We start from the raw sequence: 22,845 nt of genomic DNA on the forward strand, positions 1-22,845 counted from the left end.
TGGTTGCGAGTGGGAGGGAAGTTATGAGGGGGAAAGCCATTGCAATCCATAAACTATACTTTGGAAATTTATATTTACTAAATAAATGTTAAAAAAAAGAAATATAGAGTTCAGGTTTTTAGCATATCGATAGCATTGTGAAGCATCACTGCACTCTAAGTTTAGAACACTCTTCATCTTCCCTGCCCACTAGCAGTCATTGACTCCATCTGTAATTCACACATGTTCCTACCTACCAGCGTTTGAACATGTCTGGATTAGACAGGCTCTGATTCTGTTTCCTCTTGCCGCTCCTGATCTAGTTTCAATCCTGCACACCTGCAGTCTTCAGTAGTCTTGCCTCTGCTTTGTGTTTTATCGTTATCCCCCTCAAGAAGATTTAAAGCACTGACTCTCCAGTATGAGAATTTGCAATGCTCACCATTTTGCTGCAATTTTCTTGCCTATTTTCATGCCCAAGTCTAAATTATTTCAGCCTTGCTAAGGTGTGGAAAAAAGAAAACATTCCATCCAGTTTAAAAAAAAAACACACCCACACATGTATCACTCAGGCAGAAAAACACATTTATTGGGCAAAACTCTTAAAAATGACAGTTTAAACACACACACACAACAAAACATACAATATAGAAAATATAGAAGTGTCATGGCCTCCTATGTTTTAATAATAAACTATAATTCCACATTTTTGAATGATATAAAGGAAGAGGACTCTTAAGTTAAATTTCTCCTATTTAGAGAATTTATTTCTTAGAAACATACAACTAAAGGTCATTGTGATCCTGGAGACACTGCAGTAGCAATTGGTGTTTTTTGCATACCAAGAAAGTGAAATGGTCATTTCAGCTCATTGAATTTCCTGGAGGAATAGAAGCAAGCGAGGATAGCAATGCCAAGGCAAAGTAATCAGATAGATCATCTCCAAATAATTGTTATTATCATGATAGATAACAGGCCAGGCAAAGACAGAGCTAGACAGCACCATGGAGACCATTTACTCCTACTCTACTTATGTAGGAAGAAGTGAGCCAGGACCCTCCACTCAGTTATTGGAAGACCAGGGGTTAAAGGACTGTCTGAAATAAAGAGGAGAGGAGAGAGTGGGGAAGTTAGGCTCTCCGACTGTCCCAGCATCACTGCATGCCCATCCTACAGGGCTTAGAATCCAACTAGAAAGCTCTAAGGCTACAAGCTGACCTGGAAATGATCTATGGGAGAGTTACACAGACCCTGGGAATACAGGGAACTTCAGATTTATCTCTGTTCTCAAAATAGCCCAAGATAATTCTTAGTCTGAATCTAAGAGCTGTGTAAAAGAAAAAGAAAAAAAAAAAAAAAAGGCAATCTAGATGGACAAGGCTGGAGTCAGAATGGACTCAGGGCTCAGATGCCATTAAGGTGACAGAAGCTCTACCTGCCTCTGTGTGACCAATGGGATTGCTTTGGCTTGCGCTAATGATCACTGTCCGTTTAAAGGGAAGATTCTTTTTCAGTTCAGTTGGTCATCCTGGGAAAAAGGCACTGGGCCTTATCCACTGCTCCAATACATATGGCTCTAGTAGTGAATCTTGTTGAAAACTTGGACTTTTCCCAGGACACATAACCAAAATAGCTCTTGCAAAAGGAAAAAAAAATCAACAATGTGGTATTCTGGCTTCAAACAAGAAAAATTTTCTCAATAACCAAAAGACAGAGCTTGCTTCGGAGTTTTTAATCGCTTGCCTTAAGTGTATTGCTTCAATCACGCTCTACTTTTTTAAAACTTCTGCTTTATAGGAAGAGTATTGGGTTTATTAATCAACATCCCAGAATATTAGTACTTTCTGTTTAATCAAGGCAAATGAATATGAACACACAGTCATTTTTAATTTTCATTAAACTAGGGTCCAAGCACTTCATGTGCAAAAGGAATAACTACACAGGCTATGAAATCCCTCTTGGCTCTAAAACTTAGAAACGATCCAACCAACTTCCAGTTTGGTTCCTCAACCATTCATTAGGAACTGGTCTGCTTGGGTGAGTACCCAAATGCAAATAAGACACAGGTTCTTCTGTTAAAGAACTCATCATCGCATAGGTTAACTCTAGGCTGAGATAAATGTTCTCCTTTTCATATAAGATATCAAGGCACCAAGCTGCAGGTGCTTGGGAAGGATTAACTACAATGATCAAAATATAAAGTACTAAAGAAGTCCCTCTATAGAAAGAATTGCTTCTGTGTTTGCCATCCTAGAGAAACTAGAGAAATTGGTTGGTTAGTTTAGAAGTTGCCCTGTTTTTCTCCCTTAAGAAACATATACAAATTCTATTTGTAGTAAATCCTCCATTCCCACAAAGTGGCATCACTTTGGTTAAAAAATACAAATATCTTGGGCTACTGGGGGGAGAGGAGAAACAAGTCAACAAATTCCATCAAGTGTTTCTTGTCAGAGGGAAACACAGGACTAATATTAGCACCGATTCATATTCACCACAAACTTTGGCCATCTGCACCAGTGAGGTAGTTTGGAATAGATGTAAAATCACAAAGGTGCGGATAGATTTCGCCTCCATGCTTCTCATGACGGTGATGCGTCTTCCCTAAAAGCAGGGATTTCACTTCTAACCCATCATCCCTGCAGTATACACACTTGCACTGTTTTCACAGCAGTGGCAAAGGGTTTGCACTAAATCCCCTAGAACCGCTTGCCGTGGTTTCCCTTGGTAAAGAGGCCAAGCCAGACAGCCTTTGTACACATTGAAGCCACAGCCTTCACTTGAGTATAACAGATTTATCTGGTTATCAAAAATTTCATAAACTTCTATCTGCAAGACAAAGAAAATGACTTTGCCTATACCTGGTGTGCGAGGGAAATGAGAAAGCAATGTTTAAACCACGCAGCACACATGCACATTTTCACAAGGCAATAGGCCCAGTTTCTCCTACATGGCTGTAGAGTTAGTTTGTCATTATTAGTGTTTTGATTTATGACTTAAAATTTATATGTCATTACATAGTAGATGGAAATTTTTATTATAACAGGGGAAATCTGTCAAGTCCCTCTACTGAGTATATTATATGACCCACATTTGTGTGGTAGCAAAACTTCATATCAAAAAATTCATTTGGAATCTGTAGAACTCTATGGAAATTACAATTCATGAGTCTATGAAAAGATTTTTGGCAAAGCTAGATTAAGACCTTTGGAGACTCTAAGAAGTGAAGAGATAATTTCCGCTCCCCCATAAACTGTACTGAAAAATAACATTTTATTTTTGCCAAAATTAAAGTTTTTTTTTTTAATGGTAGAATCTAGATAAACTCATGATTGAATTTTTTCTCATTTTTTAGTTCTCTTCCTTTACTAAACATGACTTTAACTGTTTGCTAGCTAATTCAGCTGATGTTGGGTCGTCATTACTAATGATGAGATTAAAACTCATGCCTCTGTGAAGTCATGAAAGTTCAAGCATAAACTTCTCCAAAGGAATGAAATTTGTGGGTTTTATAATAACCTAGGGTCTCACTTTGACAAATAAAAATTGAACTTATTTCAAGGTCACAGGGCCAATGGGTTCCTGGATTGCTCAACTAGTATGAACTCAAAGGAATTCAGGCCAGAAATCTTCATATAGAACCGTAGAGAAGGCTGGCTTTCTTTTGTGTAAGACATTGTCTTAAGCAAGGCATGACTTTGTTTTGCCCAAGGCTTGATGTTTAAAAACTGGACATACTGCCAACAAGTTGTGACATTGCCCACAAAGACCTAGAGTGGAGGAGGCATAGCAACAAGCACCTGGCCGTGGAGATCTTTGGAGACCAGGCGTGCTTACTGCCTGACTGGTCCCTTAGCACTCAGTGGTCTCTGCCTTGCTTCCTAGGAGCCAGTCTGTAGCACTGCTGACACCACTGCAGGACAACCAGACAGAGCAAACCATCTCTTTCTTAAGGTGGACCTTGATTATAACAGATTTCACTGTAGAACATATCTTTAAAAATTCTTCACGTATGACAACATTTTGCACATTCAGTTCCCAACTATGTTCATTAAAGAAGTACTTATGTACTGTTTCCTGAGTGCCATGAACCCCAGCACTAACCCCGGCACTACGGCGACAACAGTAGTAGCAAGGACAAGGTTCCTGCTCATTCAGGTTCAGAGGAAACTTACACCCAGGTCAACTGTGAATTGGACACTTTTCCCTAGAGAGAACGCTTTGCTTCAGAGTCTGTCTTACAATGAAGAGGCCATTTGAGAAGAAAATGGAAACTTTTTCTACTGCTATGAAAACCTTTTGGAATTTCCATTGTCTAAAACACATGTAAAACTATGTCTTCCAAACAGACTTCCTTGCTATAGCAAATGCACACATCTCTAAACATGAAAAGAAGTCAAGGAACAGTCCTTTGCCCACATGGTTTCCCATGTGGCAGACTCATTCTGTTTCCAAAATGACACAAACATTCTGCACTATTGTACAAAAGTGTGTTGGTTGCCATGACTGAAAGGATCAAATTATTTAAGTAAGAAAAGTAACATGATTCACCAGCAACTGGTCTGTTCAAACAAACCAAAAAACTCCTCTCGCTCCAATGCTATGTGGCAAATTATTTTACACCCTGTCTCACACATGTTCCAGCTGTGTTGAACAACAGCTGTCATACTTGGTGAAAACACTATCTTCAATTATTGCTATGTTTAGTAAAAGGGTCTAGTTATTTTTTGAAGCTGTCAATTTTTGTAGTCTATGAGTAAATCTAAACCTCTTCATAACCTATAAAATGATTTAGACTTCCTAAAGAAAGAATATTATTTAAAGTCCTACAGTTATCCTATAATCATCTACCATATTTTTATTTATCATAGAGAAAACATCAACACCTGCTACCATAAATAATATTTCTCAGATGCAAATTTGATTCCAGAGTCAAAAGAAAAAACTTATTTAAAATATTTTTATCAATATGATGCTTGCTTGTCCTCCTTTACACCTTACGAGAATTACACTCATCTAAAAGTGAGAGTTTCATGCTCTGGGATACCATACTTTCCTTTGTGCTCCTCAAATAATTTTCTTAGCTCCTCCATATAGGTCTGATGCAACTCCTCAATCTGCTCCCGGGTTGGGTGCGGAGTCTGATGAACGGGGATTGGGCGGCCAACTGGAAAAATAGACAACGCATCAGGCATAGGAAGCAAAACCACTCCACCTCAGACTTCTGCCTCTGACGGACTGCCACAGAAAGATCTGCCAATCAGAATCCCTCCAGCCTGCTCGCACCAATCCCGTTTTCATTTTACTGGCTGCCTACTGTGGTCACCCCATCCCTCCTGTTAACAAATAAAGGACTTTCCTTCTCGGCAGACAGCAGTGTCAACACCCTGGTGGTTTTGACTTGGAGTCAAACGAGCTACTGTGCTGCCTGCAGCTGTGAGTTAGGCACACATAACTGTGTGTCCACGTCACCAGCAGTCTCCCTTGAGTACAGCTGAGAGTCAGCCCACAGTGCCCTCATTATTACCGACTGTGAAATCTTTGAGTCATGGGGCACCCCTCCTTTCCTTAATGTCTTTCTGAACAATTAATATATATATATATATATATATTTGCAGCAAGGTATCTGTACTGGAGAAACACACAATCACAATGATTCTTTAGTATAGTCTATAAGTCTCAGTAGAAAAATTAATAAGCCATGGAACATTCATGCAGTAGAATCCTAGGCAGTGGTTTTTTAAAATAAAATAAATTAAATATGTGTACAGGCACACGATATCTAAAATGCATTAAGTAGAAAAGTTGTGAAATAATTCAGTATGATCCTACTTACAAGAAATACTTATATTTCTAGGTGCAGAGTTACTGTTTGGTGCATAGAAAAAAGTCATGAAAGTGAAAGAAGCAACACAGTTTTTTCTAGGGAAGGAGGCAGAAATGGGGAAAACTTCACTTTCTCAGTATTATATGAATTTTCTCCAAAGGAGAAATCATTTGTAGGAAATACACCACCAGTACACTAATTGATTAAATTAAGTCTCACAACTTTATGTATGAAAGGTATTTAAATAATAAACAGTACCTCACTGTCTCAGCTTCTAAAGATAATACAAAAATACACAAGGCTTTGGTACTTGCCCTCATGGCACTCTTTGCTGGTCTGATGCTGTTACAGATGCCAACAGTTAAAAATAGGATGTTCAATGACAGCCCACCAGCAAACCGCTTCTTCTGACCTTTGCTCCTCTTGGGTACAGTGAGATCAAATCAGCCAGTAGAGGGGATTTCCTTTGTCTTACCCTGAGTTAGTCTCTGCTACCTACCAGGCTCAGATCCAAGTCAGTTACAGAAAGTGATTAGTTAAGAGAAAACTGAGCATGTGTTAAGTGATAGAAAAGGAAGGAAGTCTAAATCAGATCAGTACGGGGGCAAGGAGGCACAGAGAAGTGAACAGTGCATGAACCCACACACACGCCTTCACTGCAGCATGACACTCTCAGACTGCTACCTATTCAACCAGATACAGACTTGGGAAGCTCACGGACAGCTTTGACAGCCTGGATGCCAGTTTACACATTCAACATAAAGAACTAGAAACGTAGCTATTTCACTGTTGGTTGTGGTTTGAAATATGCACGTAGAAGCTTATACAGTAATGAAATGGAATTGAGAGCTGGTTGTAGACAAAGGAACCAGGTCTAGTCTGAGCTCAGCAGCAAGTGCACTGGGCAAGTAACTTTCTCTCTGGCCTTAATTTTCACATGTACGGGATAAAAGACTAGAACTCCATTATCTTCCATCCAGCTCTGTTGTAGCTTGATGGGAAAAAATTTGAGAAACTTACATGTAAATCTACTGGCATATTTGTGGTTTTATAGAAATAGCTTTTGTTTTCTCAGTGCAAATATCCCAATGAGACAGGTCTATGTAACTATTCAAGGGGAGGGTGGGAACTAAGAAACAGTGGTCTGACAGAATGAAGCATGTTGTCTCCAGATTCCTTAGGTAATCAGTGAATCTTCTTCCTTCTCAGGTATCCTAACATTAACTTCATCGCGGTCTTTCATTGCTAGTAGTTTTGTTATATTTCAGGTGGTTCTCCAGAGAACTCAGACATGCCCATTGCTGTGCTTGCCTGTAGGCTGAGGGACCCCATCTCCCAAGGCTTCAGGTGCTGAAATTTAATCCCCATTGTGTTGTATTGAGATGGTGGAGCTTAATCCTCATCATGAGGTGAGTAGTGATTAGGAAGTGATTAGGATGAGATACTGTTATTAGGGTGGAGCACTTGAATCCAGAACACTATATAGGCAGAAGGAGAGAGACACATAAACATGCATGATCCCTGTCTCTTGCAGTGTGATGCTCTGAGTGCCTTGGGACTCTGCCAGCAAAAAGGTCATGGGCAAATGAGGCTTCTAGACCACTGACTTCCAGAACTGCGAGCCCAAATCAACCTCTGTTCTTTACAAAGTTAGCCAGCCTCCATTGTTTCATTGTAGTAATGAAACATTGACTAAATACCTGTGTGAGATGGATGCGATATCTTGCCTTTCTCTCATTTATATGTAGAGAAACCAAGATGCTCATTTCCAATACAGCTATTGTGAGGCTAAATTGACATATATTGGTTGATTATTGATTATTGATTGAGGGTCCGCTAGATATTATTAAGTCAAATCCTTGGAACAATTAACTAAGCAGCTATTGTTGTTCTCCTTTTAAAATTGAGAATAATGAGGCACAGAAAGATTAATGAGTAAACCAACAGAAAACACTGCAAACCTGAAGCGCAGTGTCAGAAATGTAAAACTTCAGGAATGGGCTCTGCCCAAAAGGTACATCTAAGACATCCACACTCCTCCTGCCACATGGCCACAATGGTCACTTCAACTCTGCAGAGAGGAGAGCAGCAGATCAGGACACCAGCCCTGAGGGGACCCTGCTTGCAGCTTAGCCCTAAACCCGATGGCCCAGCACCTGAGGTTTCAGTTCATATCAAGGACCTGCTATGTTATGAGCTCCATCTGCATTTCAGCTCTTACCATCATTAAAGTTCAAGGTCCTCACCTAGTTAACCAGGTTAGAAAACATCCCTGCCACACCCACCACCAGCCAGGGTCGGATAAAAAGATCCACCAGGAATTGTTCCATACAGTTACCACAAATTGGGAGTGTCTGAAAAGGTCCTGTTGCCCTACAAGACCAACATTTTCTGTCTCTCTCTCTCTCTCCACAAAAGGATTTTTTTTTTTCATCATTAAGGAGAAGGAAAAAGAATATTTTCAACATAGAACTCAGAGTTTCAAAAGGCTGCAAAATTCCTGTTTTACAACACAAAGGGAAAAAAAACAGCTGCATCAGGCTGCCTTTGTAAAACTCCTTGCCCTGGAAAAATCAACCAACGCCTACTTGCAGCACAGTCAGGATTCAGAGCTTTTGTTTATGTTTTACTGCTTTTTATAGCTGGTATGCTTGACTGTTCCATTTTCCATTCTGCCCAACAGCCCAAGATCAGTTATGGGTTTATTGCCTTACATAGCAGTCAGACTCCGGTTTCCAGAGTGCTGTGCAATCATTACCTAAGACCAATGAGCTGCTTTGTGAGACATGGGTTACCCTGGAGAAGGGTTTGGAAATGGAAATTAGTTGCTTCGAATGGAGGCAGAGAGTAGACCTTTCAACAACACCAAAGCACTCTCTGCTCTCTTGCTGTAGTGATCAAGATCCACAGCTTATTGCTCTAACGGTCTCTGCCTTGAGACTCCTCACAGCTAGTACCATGAGGCCAAGTGGGCTTGTGAAGAATGGAAATGTTGGTCCTGGGTGAAACCCAAGTTCAAATCCAACTTCTTGCTTATGGTGAAGGCTCAAAAGATGCCCAGTGTAAGTGTGTGTGCGCATTGTACACACATAATTATACACACACTCACGAACATCCACTGAGCACTTGTACTGTGCACTGAAGTGTCACAAAATATGCCACCCCAAAATAGGGAGTATGAGCTAACTGACTCACATTCTGAGCTAAAGTCACTTAAAAATGCCTCAGAGGGTGATTTTGCAAAACAAGAAGGGCATTCCAGATTCTCCTTTCCTTCCTGAAACAGAAAATATAACTCCTATGTAAAAGATGCCCTCCCTACTCCGGAAGAAACATTCTGATCAAAGCCAAAAATGGGAAGTCAGGTCAAGAGAAACATATCAGACCTTCTTAAAATAACTTTCACCTTCAGTTACTCTCCCCATCTAGTTTACTTTTCCATACTTGCCTTTCTGTCTTTGTCTAATCTAGTATATAAACACTTGGGCCTCACCACTTAATTTATTTGAAAGTGAGAGAGAGAGAGAGAGGTTGAGAAAAAGAGAGATAGGGCCTACAGAGAGTTAGAGACAGATTTTGCATCTATTGGTTCACTCCCCAAATTCCCTCAACAGCTGGGGGTAGGCCAGGCCAAACCTAGATCTTTCATGGGAGCCTCCATGGACTTAGGACAATCTGTGTGCTCCTCTGTGGCTCCTAACTCATGGAAATTGGAGTCTCGGGCCCAGCTGGAGACCCTGAGAGGTAGTGAGAGTAAAGTTTTGTCCCCTTACAGCACCATGCTAGTCCTCTTAACACTATTATCTATTTTAATCTCTTCCACTTTACAATTGAAACTTCAGTTAAGTCCCCCTTCCTTTTTTGTAATTTCCAAAAATTCTTCAGCCTGCTTTTTTCCCACCAGGATACAATGATGATTTGAAACATAATGGGCTACTTTTGTAGTTTGTGGTTTGAAACCAGTTTTATTTAAATAAAATATATTCTCTTCCTATCTTTTTAATTTAAAATAAATCAAGGGTGAGTGTTTGGCATATTTAAAGTGGTTAAGATGCCCTTTGGATGCCCACATCCTTTATCAGAGGGTCTGGATTCAAGTCTCAGTTCTGCTTTCCATGCCAGCTGCATTCTAGTCAGCACCATGGGAGGCAGCAGGTGATGGCTCAAGTAGTTGGGTCCCCGCCACCCATGTGGAGATCTGGATTGAGTTCTTGGCTCTCAGCTTTGGCTTGGCCCAGCCTCAGCCCCGGCTGTTGCAGGCATTTTGGAGTGAACCAGTAGATAACAGATATCTCTCTTTTCCTGTCACTCAAATAAGAAAAATTTTTTAAAATATAAAACTCACACAAAGAGCAACATAATAAGCACTTGAATGCTCTCTTCTAGACTCACCTACCGCTAACATTTTGCATATATGTGTATTTAAACATCCAATATCACTTGTACTTTTGTAGAACTATTCAAGTTATGCAATCAATGATTCAATCATGATTCAATCCTCCCTAAATATCTCCACATTACCCCAGAACAGTGTCCTATATGACAACACCATTATCTTACTTACTAAATTTAACCTCTGAAAAGTATTACTGTGAAGTTCATCCACATTCAAACTTGATCAGTTGTCTCAATCACATCCCATATAATTGTTTTCCCCAGTTCACAACAGCTGTTGTTGTGTCTTTGAGTATCCTTCATGTTTATCTTTCATGACATTGACTTTTTTTAAAGAGTCATGACCAGTTGTTTCGTACAATGTCCCACAGAATAGATTTGTCTGATTATGTCCAAAATAGATTTGTCTGATTATGTCCTCATGATTTGATTCATAATAAGAATTTGGCAGGAAAAATGCTCTCAACAAGCTGGTCAGGAGGCTTTGGATCTGTATGCCCGCCCACATCTGCCTAGCATCTGGAGTTCTCAGAAGGCTTTCCCACAGATCAGGAGACTTAATCCCCAGAATAACCCTGAGAGAAGACAGGGCAATTACACTGATTTCCTCATTTACAGTTGTAAACCTGAGGCCCAGAGAAGATGAAGCAAACATTAAGGCCACTCAGAGTCAGACCTCAAACAACACCACCTCCTTCTCTATATCCAGCAGATGCATAATATATGTTTACTTAATGCCGGTGCCAATCTGCTACATACAGCTGGTGCCCAAGCGTTAGCCATCAGCCTCATGGCAGGCCTACCTATGGGAAGAATCATTTTTTCAATGATATTGTATTTTTCAGTTGGCATCAGAATAAAAATGAAATAAACACTTCTATCATATCCTGCAGCAGAAGACAGTCTCAGGACTTCACAGAAACTGAGCTTTGAGGCTACTTCTAACAGAATTGGAGTCCTCTTCTATATGCAACCACACGTGATAAGGCTGTCTGGGCATCTATATTCTAAATAATCTAACACTGGGAAGAAGCAATATTCTTATTTGTGGTAAAATATCAATAAGTACATTAGATATACTAAAGTTAGAAAATCACTTGTAAAATCATTTGTAATCGTGACTGTAATCACTGATTCAGGCAACAATTATCAATGGATATTAAAAGTATCAAGGAACAGGATAGTTACAAAGACTCTGTAACACCAATCCCAGGTCCCTTAATAATAAAGAGAAAAAAGAATGCTTTCTTTTTAATGGAGAAATCTGACAAATACCTCGCCCACTGATCAAAGTTAGTGTTACTAACAATGAGACATCACATGCCTATGACACCATGCACTGAGGAGTAAACAGCATTTCTGTGCAATTGCTGCTACATATACGTAACCAAGAGTAGTCAAGGTGAAACACAGCAGCCGGACTTGAGTAACATTCTGCAAAACAACAGCCTGTGCCTTCAAAACTACTCACGTCATAAAGACAAAGCAGGGATGAAGAACTATTCCAGCTTAAAGAAGGCAAATGAGATGTGAAAACTAAATGTAACACATGACTCAGCTCAGAGAAAAAATGACTTTCTTCTCCCCAACCTCCCCTCCCCACCCCCCCCCCAAAAAAAAAAAAAAACACAAAAAAACCACTGGTGGAAAGGGAACTATTGAGACAATTGGTCAAATCTGAATATAGACTGTACACTATTTTTTTACATTTTATTTTCACTTCTTCAAGAGTCATAGAGACAGAAAGAGAATTCGACAGAAGATAGAGAAAGTGCCTATCTGTTGGCCCACTCCCCAAATGTCTGCAACAGCTGGGGCTGGGCCGGCCAAAGACATGAGCCAGGAACTCAATCCTTGTCTCCCACCTGGATTGCAGGGTCTCACAAACCTGCTGCCTCCCAGGATGTGCGTTAGCAGAAAGCTGGACTCACAAGCAGAGCAGCGACTTGAACCCAGGCTCTCTTGATATGGGCTGTGGGCGCCTTATCTTACCTGCTACACCATTGTATTATATCAGTGTTAATTTTTCTTAATTGTACTTATGGAAGAAATCAATCTTCTTAAGAGATATACATAAAAGTAATCAGAAGCAAAAGGTCATGATGTGTGCACTTACTAAATGTTTCTGTGATAACAACAGTAGAAAGTTTATTTATTACAGAGAGAGAAAAAGCTGTAACAAAAATGTTAGCAAGTGTTGGATCCAGAAAAAGGTACACAGACATGAATGTGAAACTTTTCTGAATGTTTAAATGCTTCTACATAAAGTTTAAAACAATTAAAACTAGCACATACTTTCATACATAAAGTTTTCTCTTTTAATAGCAAGTGTGCTTGGTATCTTATTTTATTGTCCGATCATGCTACTTCCCATCACTCCTGCTGTTCTGGCTCTAATACTTGAACTCATTGATTTACCTTAAAATTCCTAATGTGGGGACCAGTGCTGTGGCATCCTATGTTAAGCCGCTGTCTGCAGCATCAGCATCCCATATGGGCGCTGGTTCAATTCCTGGCTGCTTCACTTCCAATCCAGCTCTCTGCTAATGCGCCTGCTAAAGCAAGTCCTTGGGCCCCTGTATCAATGTGGGAGATCTGGATGAAGCTCCTGGCTCTTGGCTCCTGGCTTTGGCCTGGCCCAGCTCAGGTGGTTCTGGCCATTTGGTCTCCCTCTCTCTAACTCGGACTTTCAAATAAAATAAATAAATCTAAAAAATAATTTTAATGTGTACTTATCCTGTTCCTAAAATCTTAAACATTGTGATCAGATAGGCATAAAGAAAGACTAATCTGTTTATCTGCAAATGTTTCTTGAGCTCCTACTCCGTGGGTCCCAGGAAAAGCAGCTAACAAATCAGATCCTCTGCCCTCGTGGGCCTCTGTGGTGCTGACACAAAGCCTCGTTAACTTATGGCAACTATGATTCTTCACACGTTTTTCTGAAAGTCTAAACGTATTTCATTTGTCTCTCCTGGTTGTCAGAATGAATGTGACATTGAAATCAGTTTGTCTCCTTACCCCTTGATGAAATACAGCTAATGTGGATATTTTATTGTAGTTTGGTAAAGTGATAAAAACATTCATGAAATACATAAATGACATACTATTTGTGAAATGTGTGAAGAAAATACACCTATATATAGTAACTCCTTTACAAAGAAGGCCCATTGAGAAAGCCCCTCAGCAAACAGAAGAGAGAATTTTGATGGAGAAGCCAGAAAACCCGATGGTTTAGCAAGGTCTGCCGTGAGGGATATGCAGAAAGGGCACCTGTGACCTAAAGTAGCACTTTGGAGTTACTGAGAATGCATTTTTAAGGGGACTTAGTTACTAGGACATTAAAAGATAGAACCATCAGAGTGCTAATAAGAAATACTACAACTGAAACAAATGCTCTGGTTCAGTTCATTGATGAACAAGAGTCTGGAAGCTGTGTGCGGAACTATTGATAGGACAGAGAATCTGGGCTTCTCTGGATACCTGTGAGTGAGTGGATCACAGCTGAAGTGATAACTTAGGATGAACCAGACTAATATTGTCATTGAGTTCTTATGGTGCAAGATAGGAATTATTTAATTCAATAAACTTGTAATTTAGCAGAAGGGAGAACAAGGGTGCTGCAAAACAACTTGCAGTTCTGGAAGGTTCCCGAATCCTCCCTAGGGTGGTACAGGTAGAATTCATGTCGGAGTAAGCAAAGAACTCTGGGATTTAAGTATGTTGTTTTAAAAAAGAAATGGACATAGTTTAGAATATTGTTTCAAGCCAGCCTCGCGGCTCACTAGGCTAATCCTCCACCATGCGGCGCTGGCACACCGGGTTCTAGTCCCAGTCGGGGCGCCGGATTCTGTCCTGGTTGTCCCTCTTCCAGGCCAGCTCTCTGCTGTGGCCAAGGAGTGCAGTGGAGGATGGCCCAAGTGCTTGGGCCCTGCACCCCATGGGAGACCAGGAGAAGCACCTGGCTCCTGCCATCGGATCAGCGAAGTGCCCTGGCCACAGCGCGCCAGCCATGGCGGCCATTGGAGGGTGAACCAACGGCAAAAGGAAGACCTTTCTCTCTGTCTCTCTCTCTCTCTCTCTCTCACTGTCCACTCTGCCTGTCAAAAAATAAAAATAAATAAATAAATAAAATTTCAAAAAAATAATATTGTTTCAGTATCATCGTGTGTTTTGTTCTCTTCTGGCATTTTATACATAGGTTTACTTTTGTTATGGAATTATAAATATTCTGTCCTCATGTTACTTCAATAAAAATCTTTAAATACACATAATCTTGAGGGTCTACCTCACAATTAGGGCTGTGCTACATCATCTGACTCCTACTATTAGACCAACCCCAAGACCATAACAGCTAAATCATTATGAAACATTCATGTTCTATACTTGACTTTTAAAGGTTTCAAATGATAATGGGACACTAAACATGCTACAGACTGTGAACTACTGTAATTGTCTGGGGTGAGGAGTAAGTAGAGAAATCTTCCTTTATTCTGAATGTTCAAGAGAAACACATTGCAAAGGCAGTAATGAAAACAAGAACTATAGTTCTCAAATCCTTACAACTAGCTTACACTCAGCAGTTCCACTTCACCCTTACCACTTCATTATTTTGTCAGTAGAGCTATAACCTGACTCTATCAAATGGCAAACCACTTTAGAGACCAAGAACACTAAAGAAACAAAAAACCTTAACCCAATCAGTTGGTAACTAATCATTTAACTCAACAGATATACTTGCTTTCAACAACTGTAAGTTATTTCATATGAGTATCTAGCTGAACTTTTAGTTTCCAAAATAACACCTTACATTCGTTTGTATTACCCCTAAAAATCCAACCACAGAAATTCCCACTTAAGAGATATAAAAATTATTAACTAATACTATACCAAAGAAATGTAGCTACTTTAGCTTGAAAAACACAATTGAAAACTTAAAGTTTTCTCAGTGTTCTTTTGCACACTAATTTACAGGCTGCAAATATTCCAATTTTGTTAGATACAACATTAAAAACAACAGCAGGGGCTGGCACTGTGGTGGAGCAGGTGAAGCTGCTGCCTGCCACACTGGCACCCCATATGGTTCAAGTTCAGGCTGCTCCACTTTCGATCCAGCTCCCTCCTGATATGCTTGGGAAAGCAGTGGAAGATGACCCAAGTGCCTGGGCGTCTGCACCCGCATAGGAGATCTGTAATAAGCTCCTGACTCCTGGTTTCGTCTGGCCCAGCCCTGGCTGTTGTGGCCATTGGGGGAGTGAACCAGCAGATGCAAGATCTCTCTCTCTCTCTCTCTTCCTCTCTTTCTGTAACTCTGCCTTTCAAAATGAATAAGATAAATCTTAAAAAAAAAATAAAAATAACATCATAAGACTGCATGTGAAATGCAAAATTTTTACAAACTGCTAGGAGTAAAATCCTATTCTAAGGAAGGAGAACTAAAAAATCTTTGGATCTCATTGGAATTTCATTTAATTAGCTATTTGTGGAGAAAATATTATTTCCAGTTTCATACAAAGTATACAGTTTTGGTTAATTCTGCAACAGCTCATTACTTTGTCATTTTTAGCTCTTTAAGTCTCCTTCCAACTTGAGCAGACTTGCTCTTGTGTCCTCTTATCAACATGATGTTCACTCACCTCTCCCTTTCTCAATCTCTCAAACACGCAACTTTTTAAAATAACAATCATTGTATATTGAAATGCATATAAATACAGCAAGTTGCAAAAAATGCTTTTTCTATAGAAACTGCTGCCTACATGAACTGACCATGATGAAGGCATCTATTATATGGAAGTTTTCATTTATTAATACACCATGAAGTAACCTGTTCATCAAAGAATCGTTATGCTTTAATCTTCTGGCACACAGAAATATTCATTACAGACTATTAGAAACACTATTGGATTCTACCTGTAGTTCAACAGCAGTATTCTAGAAAGTAATCAATTCTCATTCAAATAGAAAATGTAATAATTTCATAAATAAAAGGCATATGGTAAATGAAGCTCACATAACAGCTATACGATTATTATTTTATGAAGTTCTTAGTCAAAGCTACTTCTCTTTCATGAGCACCTCAGTCAATAGCAATAAGTATTGCTTAAGGTAAGATAACTATTTTTATCCATTTTATGTACATACCAACAGTGTTGATAGGTTTCCTATAAGGCATTAGGCCAAAATTGTACTGAAAAATTCCTCTGGCATGAAATAGTGGCAAAGTAAACCCCGTGATCTTCTGCAGTTTCTCTTGAACAGTTCGAAGCCACGAGCCTTCAGGGTTGTTAATTTGTTTAAACAGTTCATTTTCACCAAAAGAAAACACAGGGACCAAATAGGCACTACAAGTAACAAAGGTGAAGAATAAGAATTTTAAATGAAAAGGACTGGAGTAATGTATTTTGCCCAGCTGAAATTTCCAACAAATTCCTAAGTAGCTTAAATTCTTACACTGCTAACTTCATGTTCCATACATTGAAACTTATAATTGAAATCCTTTGGCAAGGAATTTCAGCTAGCAAGATTTTTATTCTGCAGAAAATTAAAGTTCTAGGAAGCATTTACCTATAGCTTTGTTCATTGTTCATTTGGCTGGGAATTGCCATGTGTATATTAGCTTTTGCTTCTTGCTGTTGAGTGTTTTTCTGTTTTTAAAGTTAAATGTAACTGCTGGATGCTGTAGCAGTGAGTTATCTTAGTAGGAAGGTCATATTCCAATCCCCAGGAATGCCCACATCTACTTTTATTATAAGATTCTTCTGGAGGGAGTCTGTCCATAAGGGCTAGAATAGTTACATTATTTCTTTGTGTTAATTCAATAATGTCTTAATTTTCCCAAACCAGTTACCTGAAATGAAAAGCCACCTACCCGTGGGTTAAAGCAATTTTAATGAATCCTTTCCGTTGGCGGATGAACAGCGTGAATTTTCCAGGGTGGGCATCCAGTGACTCTTCTGCTCCCCCAAGGACAATGACTGAAATGTTCCCACCTCCCTGCCTGCTCAGCACATAGGACACACTTTTCTTGGAAACAGACACTGGTCCTTAGTGAACAAAACAAACAGTGTAACTGAGCAACCCCTTTTAAACTTAAAAATGTTATTATATTCTAGAGCAACAGCGTACATTTAACAAAATTCCCTATACTGTTTACCTTTGGAGCATTTTGCAAGTTTAAAATTTTTGCATAGCAAACTCTTTGTTAGTTTATTGATAAGATCTAACATTCTGACAGGTAATGGGTTAGGTCTTTAAATCATTACTTGATCTTAATGAATCTACCATTTGTATGGATGGGTTTTGCACTGCTGAACTCTATTAGACTCCATTCATGTTGCTTGCTTAGTAAAAGGTGCACCTCAACACCCTGGAGTTGTTTGTTGCACACCTGCACAGCTATAGGTGGTGGCCATGATCATTACCCTGGCAGATCCTTGCTTAGAACCAAAAATACATCTAAGAGGTTGCAAGGATGTTCTGAACACACAACAGCCTGTCTTCTGAGATCCTATATGGATTTTTGTTTACCAGACCTGGATTTATAATGGAAATGGTCTCAAAAGCTCAGACATTTGACAAATAACATAGATCACTTGCCAGATCTCTTCGTGGTGGTTCCAAATGTATAGTCTGAGTTGGGTAAATCATTCATTTTAAATTAGTCACATTCATGGTTCTTCTGTATATCAGGCTTTCCCATGTGAAAACAACTCTAAAGATTCCTTTTCAGATTTTGCATCCACTATAGACTCTTGGAGGAAAATACAAAGACAAAAACACAAACTGCAAATGGCCCACATTTTGTTGATAATTGCCTTTAACACCTTGCATGTTTCCTTCTATTCTGGGTTTTGTCCAGCCTTTTAAAGTCATAACAGAATATGTTAGACAGGCTTTACAAAGACATAGCACATCTCATCTTTTGAAGGGAAAATGGCACGTGAATTTTACTAGAGGTTGTTATTCTTGTGGGAATATACTATGATTCAGGATTCTCAATGACCAACTACTCTACTGACAGCAGAGGCAGAGGGTGGTGCATTAGATGTCAGAGAACCCGAGCCTGCCTCTTCTGAATTCACTGAGGTTAAGGCATACTGTTCTGCTCTGCAAGACTTGAATGGGAACTGAGAGGCGTTGTCTCTCCCCCTGGAAAGAGGGCCTCCTGATTCCCAGACACAGCTCTCTCCAAGCTTGCCTCAGGCCACTTCATCCTTAAACACTACCATTTCTCAGGGCGCCTTCATTTTCTTTCAAGTCTTCTAAACTGGTTCACACCACAGGCTCAACTGCACTAACCTGTGTGAATTCTCCCGATTTCATCTTCCAGCAGATCTTCCTCCTCAGCCTCCAGGCCCACATTTTCAATGTTCTCAATGAACTTCTCTATGTCAACAGCTCAAAGGCATTTCAAATTCCATCTCCCCAAACCCAGTGCATCAAAATCTCCCTTACAGTGGTACCTCTTCCAACATTACCTATCACCCAAATCAGAAACATCATTTCTCCCACGTGTATTCCCCTCTCTTAGCCACCATATTGATTGGCCACTAATTCATGAACTCAGATGCATTATTGAGCACTTGCTGCAGACCAGGTACTGTGCTAGAGGCTGATAATAATGACATTATTGATGCCTTCATGAGGTAGAATCAGCCACCATGTCTTGTTGACTCTATCAACTGTTTTTCATACTGATCTCTTCTGTGTTTGCACTGCCACAGGCACTGTGCTAATTTGGCCCTTACCAACTCTCTCCTTTGACCACTGCAATGAGCCCTTCCCATCGCCACAGTCTCCAGGCTCACCTCCCTCCAACTTGTCTCCAAGCTGGAGCCTGAATAATCTTTCTAACAAGTACAATCCAACCAGGACCCTCCTTTGCCTACCAAGTTCATTCCCTACCAAGTTCCCTGTAGCTTACCTGCAAGATACAATCTAAAGTCCTCTGCATAGTAAATAAAGAAGGCTATTGTGATTTGACTCCTGTTATCTGCCCAGCCTTGATAGGCAGACAGAAAATGTCTGCTCTGGCTGACCTCTGGTGAGTAGATACACCAGTACGGGCCAAGATGAATGGTTTGGAGGTGGCATTTAAGAGTTTATAGCCACAAAAACCTCTTTGGTAAGAACAAAGATCTCTTTGGTAAGATCTGTCAGCAAGGGACCCCTGAAACTTCATTGAGTCCTTTCTGCATGAGGTCTGGTGCACATATCTGTCAGTCTTTCACACCCAGAGAGACAGCCACCGTGGCAGGCAGAATGGAAGGGTCCTCTTGCACCAGGGGCTGGCTGTCCCAGGAAGCAGTTCTGGACATTACCGAAAGCTCTCTAGACTTAGAGACAGGGACAACATAAATCTCCACTGGCTATGGGCATGGATATTCTTCTTTAACTTTTAGGACACTAAAGGCTATAGCAAAGGGAAGGATTTATGTGATAAGCCAATGACGGCAGACAAGTTTCATCCCAAATGAGCTGTTGTAAAAGGCAGAGATTATGGGACAATATATGAAAAGAGACTCTGAGACTTATTAAATTTGTGTCTGACATGGCCATGCAGAGGGGTGTACCTACATCTCTTATGCCATGAATTTGACTCACCTGCTGCCAACTACGAACTCACCTGTGGCTACCCTTTGACTCAGCAAAGACTATTCTGTAAACATATTTCTGTACTGTTTTGAAATTTTTAACATATGCCTTTAATTTTCTTCCTTCAATAAAACTCATATCTAATGTAAGCAAACCGAGGAAGAGGAGTGTTCCCTTCATTCCCTTCTTGGTAGTTTGAGGAGGTTAGTGCACCCTCTAGAGGCTGGATGCAGAACCTTTTCGTAATTTGGGATGTATATTGCGCCCTCTAGTGCACCCTCTTATCCAGACTGGACTGAGCTCTGTGAGTTTAAGCAAAAACAGAACCTGAATACTCAGGGGTGGACCATGGCCCTTTGGTACTTAGTTACATAGTTATAACAGTGAGTCAGGTAATTAATTGGAAGTAATGAAAATCTGAGAAATCATGAAAAATTCTGTCCCCAAATGTCATTTATTGACCCTGAAATTACAATGCTTCAAAAACAGAACATTCACTTTTCTTTATATCCAAGAAATGCAAAAATGATAATAAATAATCCACACAACCTTCATAAATGTAATGCACTTTTTAAGTTACTATAGTTCATGTTAGTCAATTGTCGCTCCCCCTCTTCGTGGAGGAACGACACAGGACCCTGCGCTGTTCTTTCGTCTGCTCGGCCCTCCCCGGGTTTGCTGCTGGTTCTTCCCGGGTTGGCTACTATCCCTTCCACCTCCGTGGAAGGGCAGTTCCCCCTGGCCGCATTCCCCACTTCCGCAGGGGAGCGGCACACCGCCGGCCGGTTCTCTCGGGGGCTGCACGGGTTCCCTTAGATGTTCCCCATAGATGTTCCCGGTGCATGCCGTCTCTCTCCTCCTTTATAGTCCTCCTCCGCCAATCCCAACTCGGCTGAGTACGCTGCTCTCCAATCAGGAGCAAGTCCTACAGTTAATTGGTTGAACTGGAGGCAGCTGTGCGGAAGCTGTTTACTTCTCTCCCAGCGCCATATTGTGGGAGAGCAGATGCATAGAATAAGTCCTAATTCGAGCAACTTAGTCTAGTCCGGATTGCTCCCCACAGATCCCCCTTTCTTTTTATTTTTTGGCGTTGATACGCGCCTGTCTTCGGTGTCCCGCAGCACACACTCTGCTGTACTTGCTAGAGTTGCCACAGGCTCTTACAAGTCCTATCAATCAGGAAAACCGAATCCGGGTCCTCTCTTCGCCATTGTGAGGAGGTTTTTAGGCGCTGATGCGTGCCTGTGTTCGGTGCCCTGCAGCGCATGCTCTGCTCTGCTAGAACTGCCTGCAGGTGTTTACAAAACCTATCAGGCAAACCGAATCCAAGCCTTCTCATTGCCGTATTGTGGGGGAGACTTATTAGTGTTGGTTTGTGCCTATCTTCGGTGACCTGCAGCTCATACTCTGGTCGAGCTTTGCTGGCGCTTACCGCCTTAAATCAGGCAGACCGAATCCAAGCCTCCTAATTGTTGCATTGTGGGGAAGCTTTACTGATGTTAATTCGTGCTTGTCTTCGATGACCTGCGGCTAGCCGCCCAGGTGCTCATCGCCTCACTAATCGGGCAGACCGAATCCAAGCCTTCTAATTGGCATGTTGAGGGGAGGCCTTATTTTTCTCTATTTCTCTATCTCCGGGCATTCCTACCTCTCCCATTTCACTTCTATCTTCCAGCATTCCCATTTCTCTTTTACTTCACTTCCAAACTTCTGTTTCTCTTATCCCTGCGGCTTTCCGGCACCTCGCCCCGCCGGCGGGTTCCCGGCTCTGCGCCGCTTCAGCCCGCGCGCCTCTCTCATCTGCGCAGCTTCCCGGCTTTGCGCGGCTCGGGTTCGCGCGCTCCGCGGTCTCCACGCTTAACCCTTTCGCGTCTGAACCACGGCCTACGCCAGCGTTCCCTATCTATTCACGCCCCGTGCTCTCTCTGCACGCGGCGGCTTCCGCGAGTAACACAGCGTAGCTTGCGTCTCCGCCACTAGGATTCAATCTAAGTTCCCCGGGCTAGCCTGGCGAATTCAACCCAGCGTACGTCTCCGCCCCACGATCTGGCTTCCCGTCCTTTGCTCCCCGGGCTAATCAGACGGATCCCAATCTGGCTTACGTCTCAGCTTCTGGTTTCAACTTTTCGCCCCCTATTCCCGGGCTAACTTGAGAACCCCAAAGTGGCTTTCGTTTCCGCCTCGGCCTGCCCCCCGCGGCTTCAATTTCCCTAACATTTTTCTCTACCCGGTATGTTTCCCCAAGCTTTCCTCCAACGATATTCCTCCCTCATTTCTCCTGGCCTCTCCCCACAGTCCGCGTCCGAGTCTGTTTGTTCTAGCTTTCACTTTCGCTTTCGACCTTAGAGATTTCTCCCAGCTTCCCCCCGTAGTCCGTATCCGAGTCTATGCCTAGGCTTTCAATAGCTTCTTCCGGCTCCTTTTTCGTCCGGTTTTTCCCTAGGCTGTTTCGAGTCTATGCCTAGGCTTTCAATAGCTTCTTCCGGCTCCTTTTTCGTCCGGCTTTTCCCTAGGCTGTTTGCTAGTTTCTCTCTCCGGTATTTTCCCATTTCTTCCCGTTTCTTCCCTCCTAAGTTTGCTATCCGTCCTAGGTTTCCTAATCCGAGCTAGGTTTCCTATCCGAGCTAGGTTTCCTATCCGAGTCACGGCACCATTATGTCGCTCCCCCTCTTCGTGGAGGAACGACACAGGACCCTGCGCTGTTCTTTCGTCTGCTCGGCCCTCCCCGGGTTTGCTGCTGGTTCTTCCCGGGTTGGCTACTATCCCTTCCACCTCCGTGGAAGGGCAGTTCCCCCTGGCCGCATTCCCCACTTCCGCAGGGGAGCGGCACACCGCCGGCCGGTTCTCTCGGGGGCTGCACGGGTTCCCTTAGATGTTCCCCATAGATGTTCCCGGTGCATGCCGTCTCTCTCCTCCTTTATAGTCCTCCTCCGCCAATCCCAACTCGGCTGAGTACGCTGCTCTCCAATCAGGAGCAAGTCCTACAGTTAATTGGTTGAACTGGAGGCAGCTGTGCGGAAGCTGTTTACTTCTCTCCCAGCGCCATATTGTGGGAG

At 41.7% G+C, this 22,845-nt stretch overlaps 1 protein-coding gene across 5 annotated transcripts in view; it reads right to left on the reverse strand.

The window, feature by feature from the left end:
* Window positions 1-543: 543 nt before the first annotated feature.
* MOGAT1 (monoacylglycerol O-acyltransferase 1) overlaps window positions 544-22,845 on the reverse strand; it is a 41,579-nt gene continuing 19,277 nt past the window's right edge. For 3 of the 5 annotated variants that reach the window (XM_089328971.1, XM_002712499.6, XM_089328972.1), the window contains exons 4-6: window positions 17,064-17,238; window positions 16,337-16,536; window positions 544-5,143 (exon numbers count right to left, since the gene is read on the reverse strand). In XM_089328971.1, coding sequence (XP_089185097.1) covers window positions 4,989-5,143; window positions 16,337-16,536; window positions 17,064-17,238 — 530 coding nt within the window. In that variant the 3' untranslated portion in view covers window positions 544-4,988. Of the gene's footprint in view, window positions 5,144-16,336; window positions 16,537-17,063; window positions 17,239-17,276; window positions 17,946-22,845 lie in introns of those variants that run through there. The other 2 variants (XM_089328969.1, XM_089328970.1) reach the window with 2 other exon arrangements.

Source organism: Oryctolagus cuniculus, chromosome 3 (genome assembly GCF_051225735.1).
Source record: "Oryctolagus cuniculus isolate XC-2025 breed Fujian yellow rabbit chromosome 3, ASM5122573v1, whole genome shotgun sequence".
Classification (NCBI taxonomy): Eukaryota; Metazoa; Chordata; class Mammalia; order Lagomorpha; family Leporidae; genus Oryctolagus; species Oryctolagus cuniculus.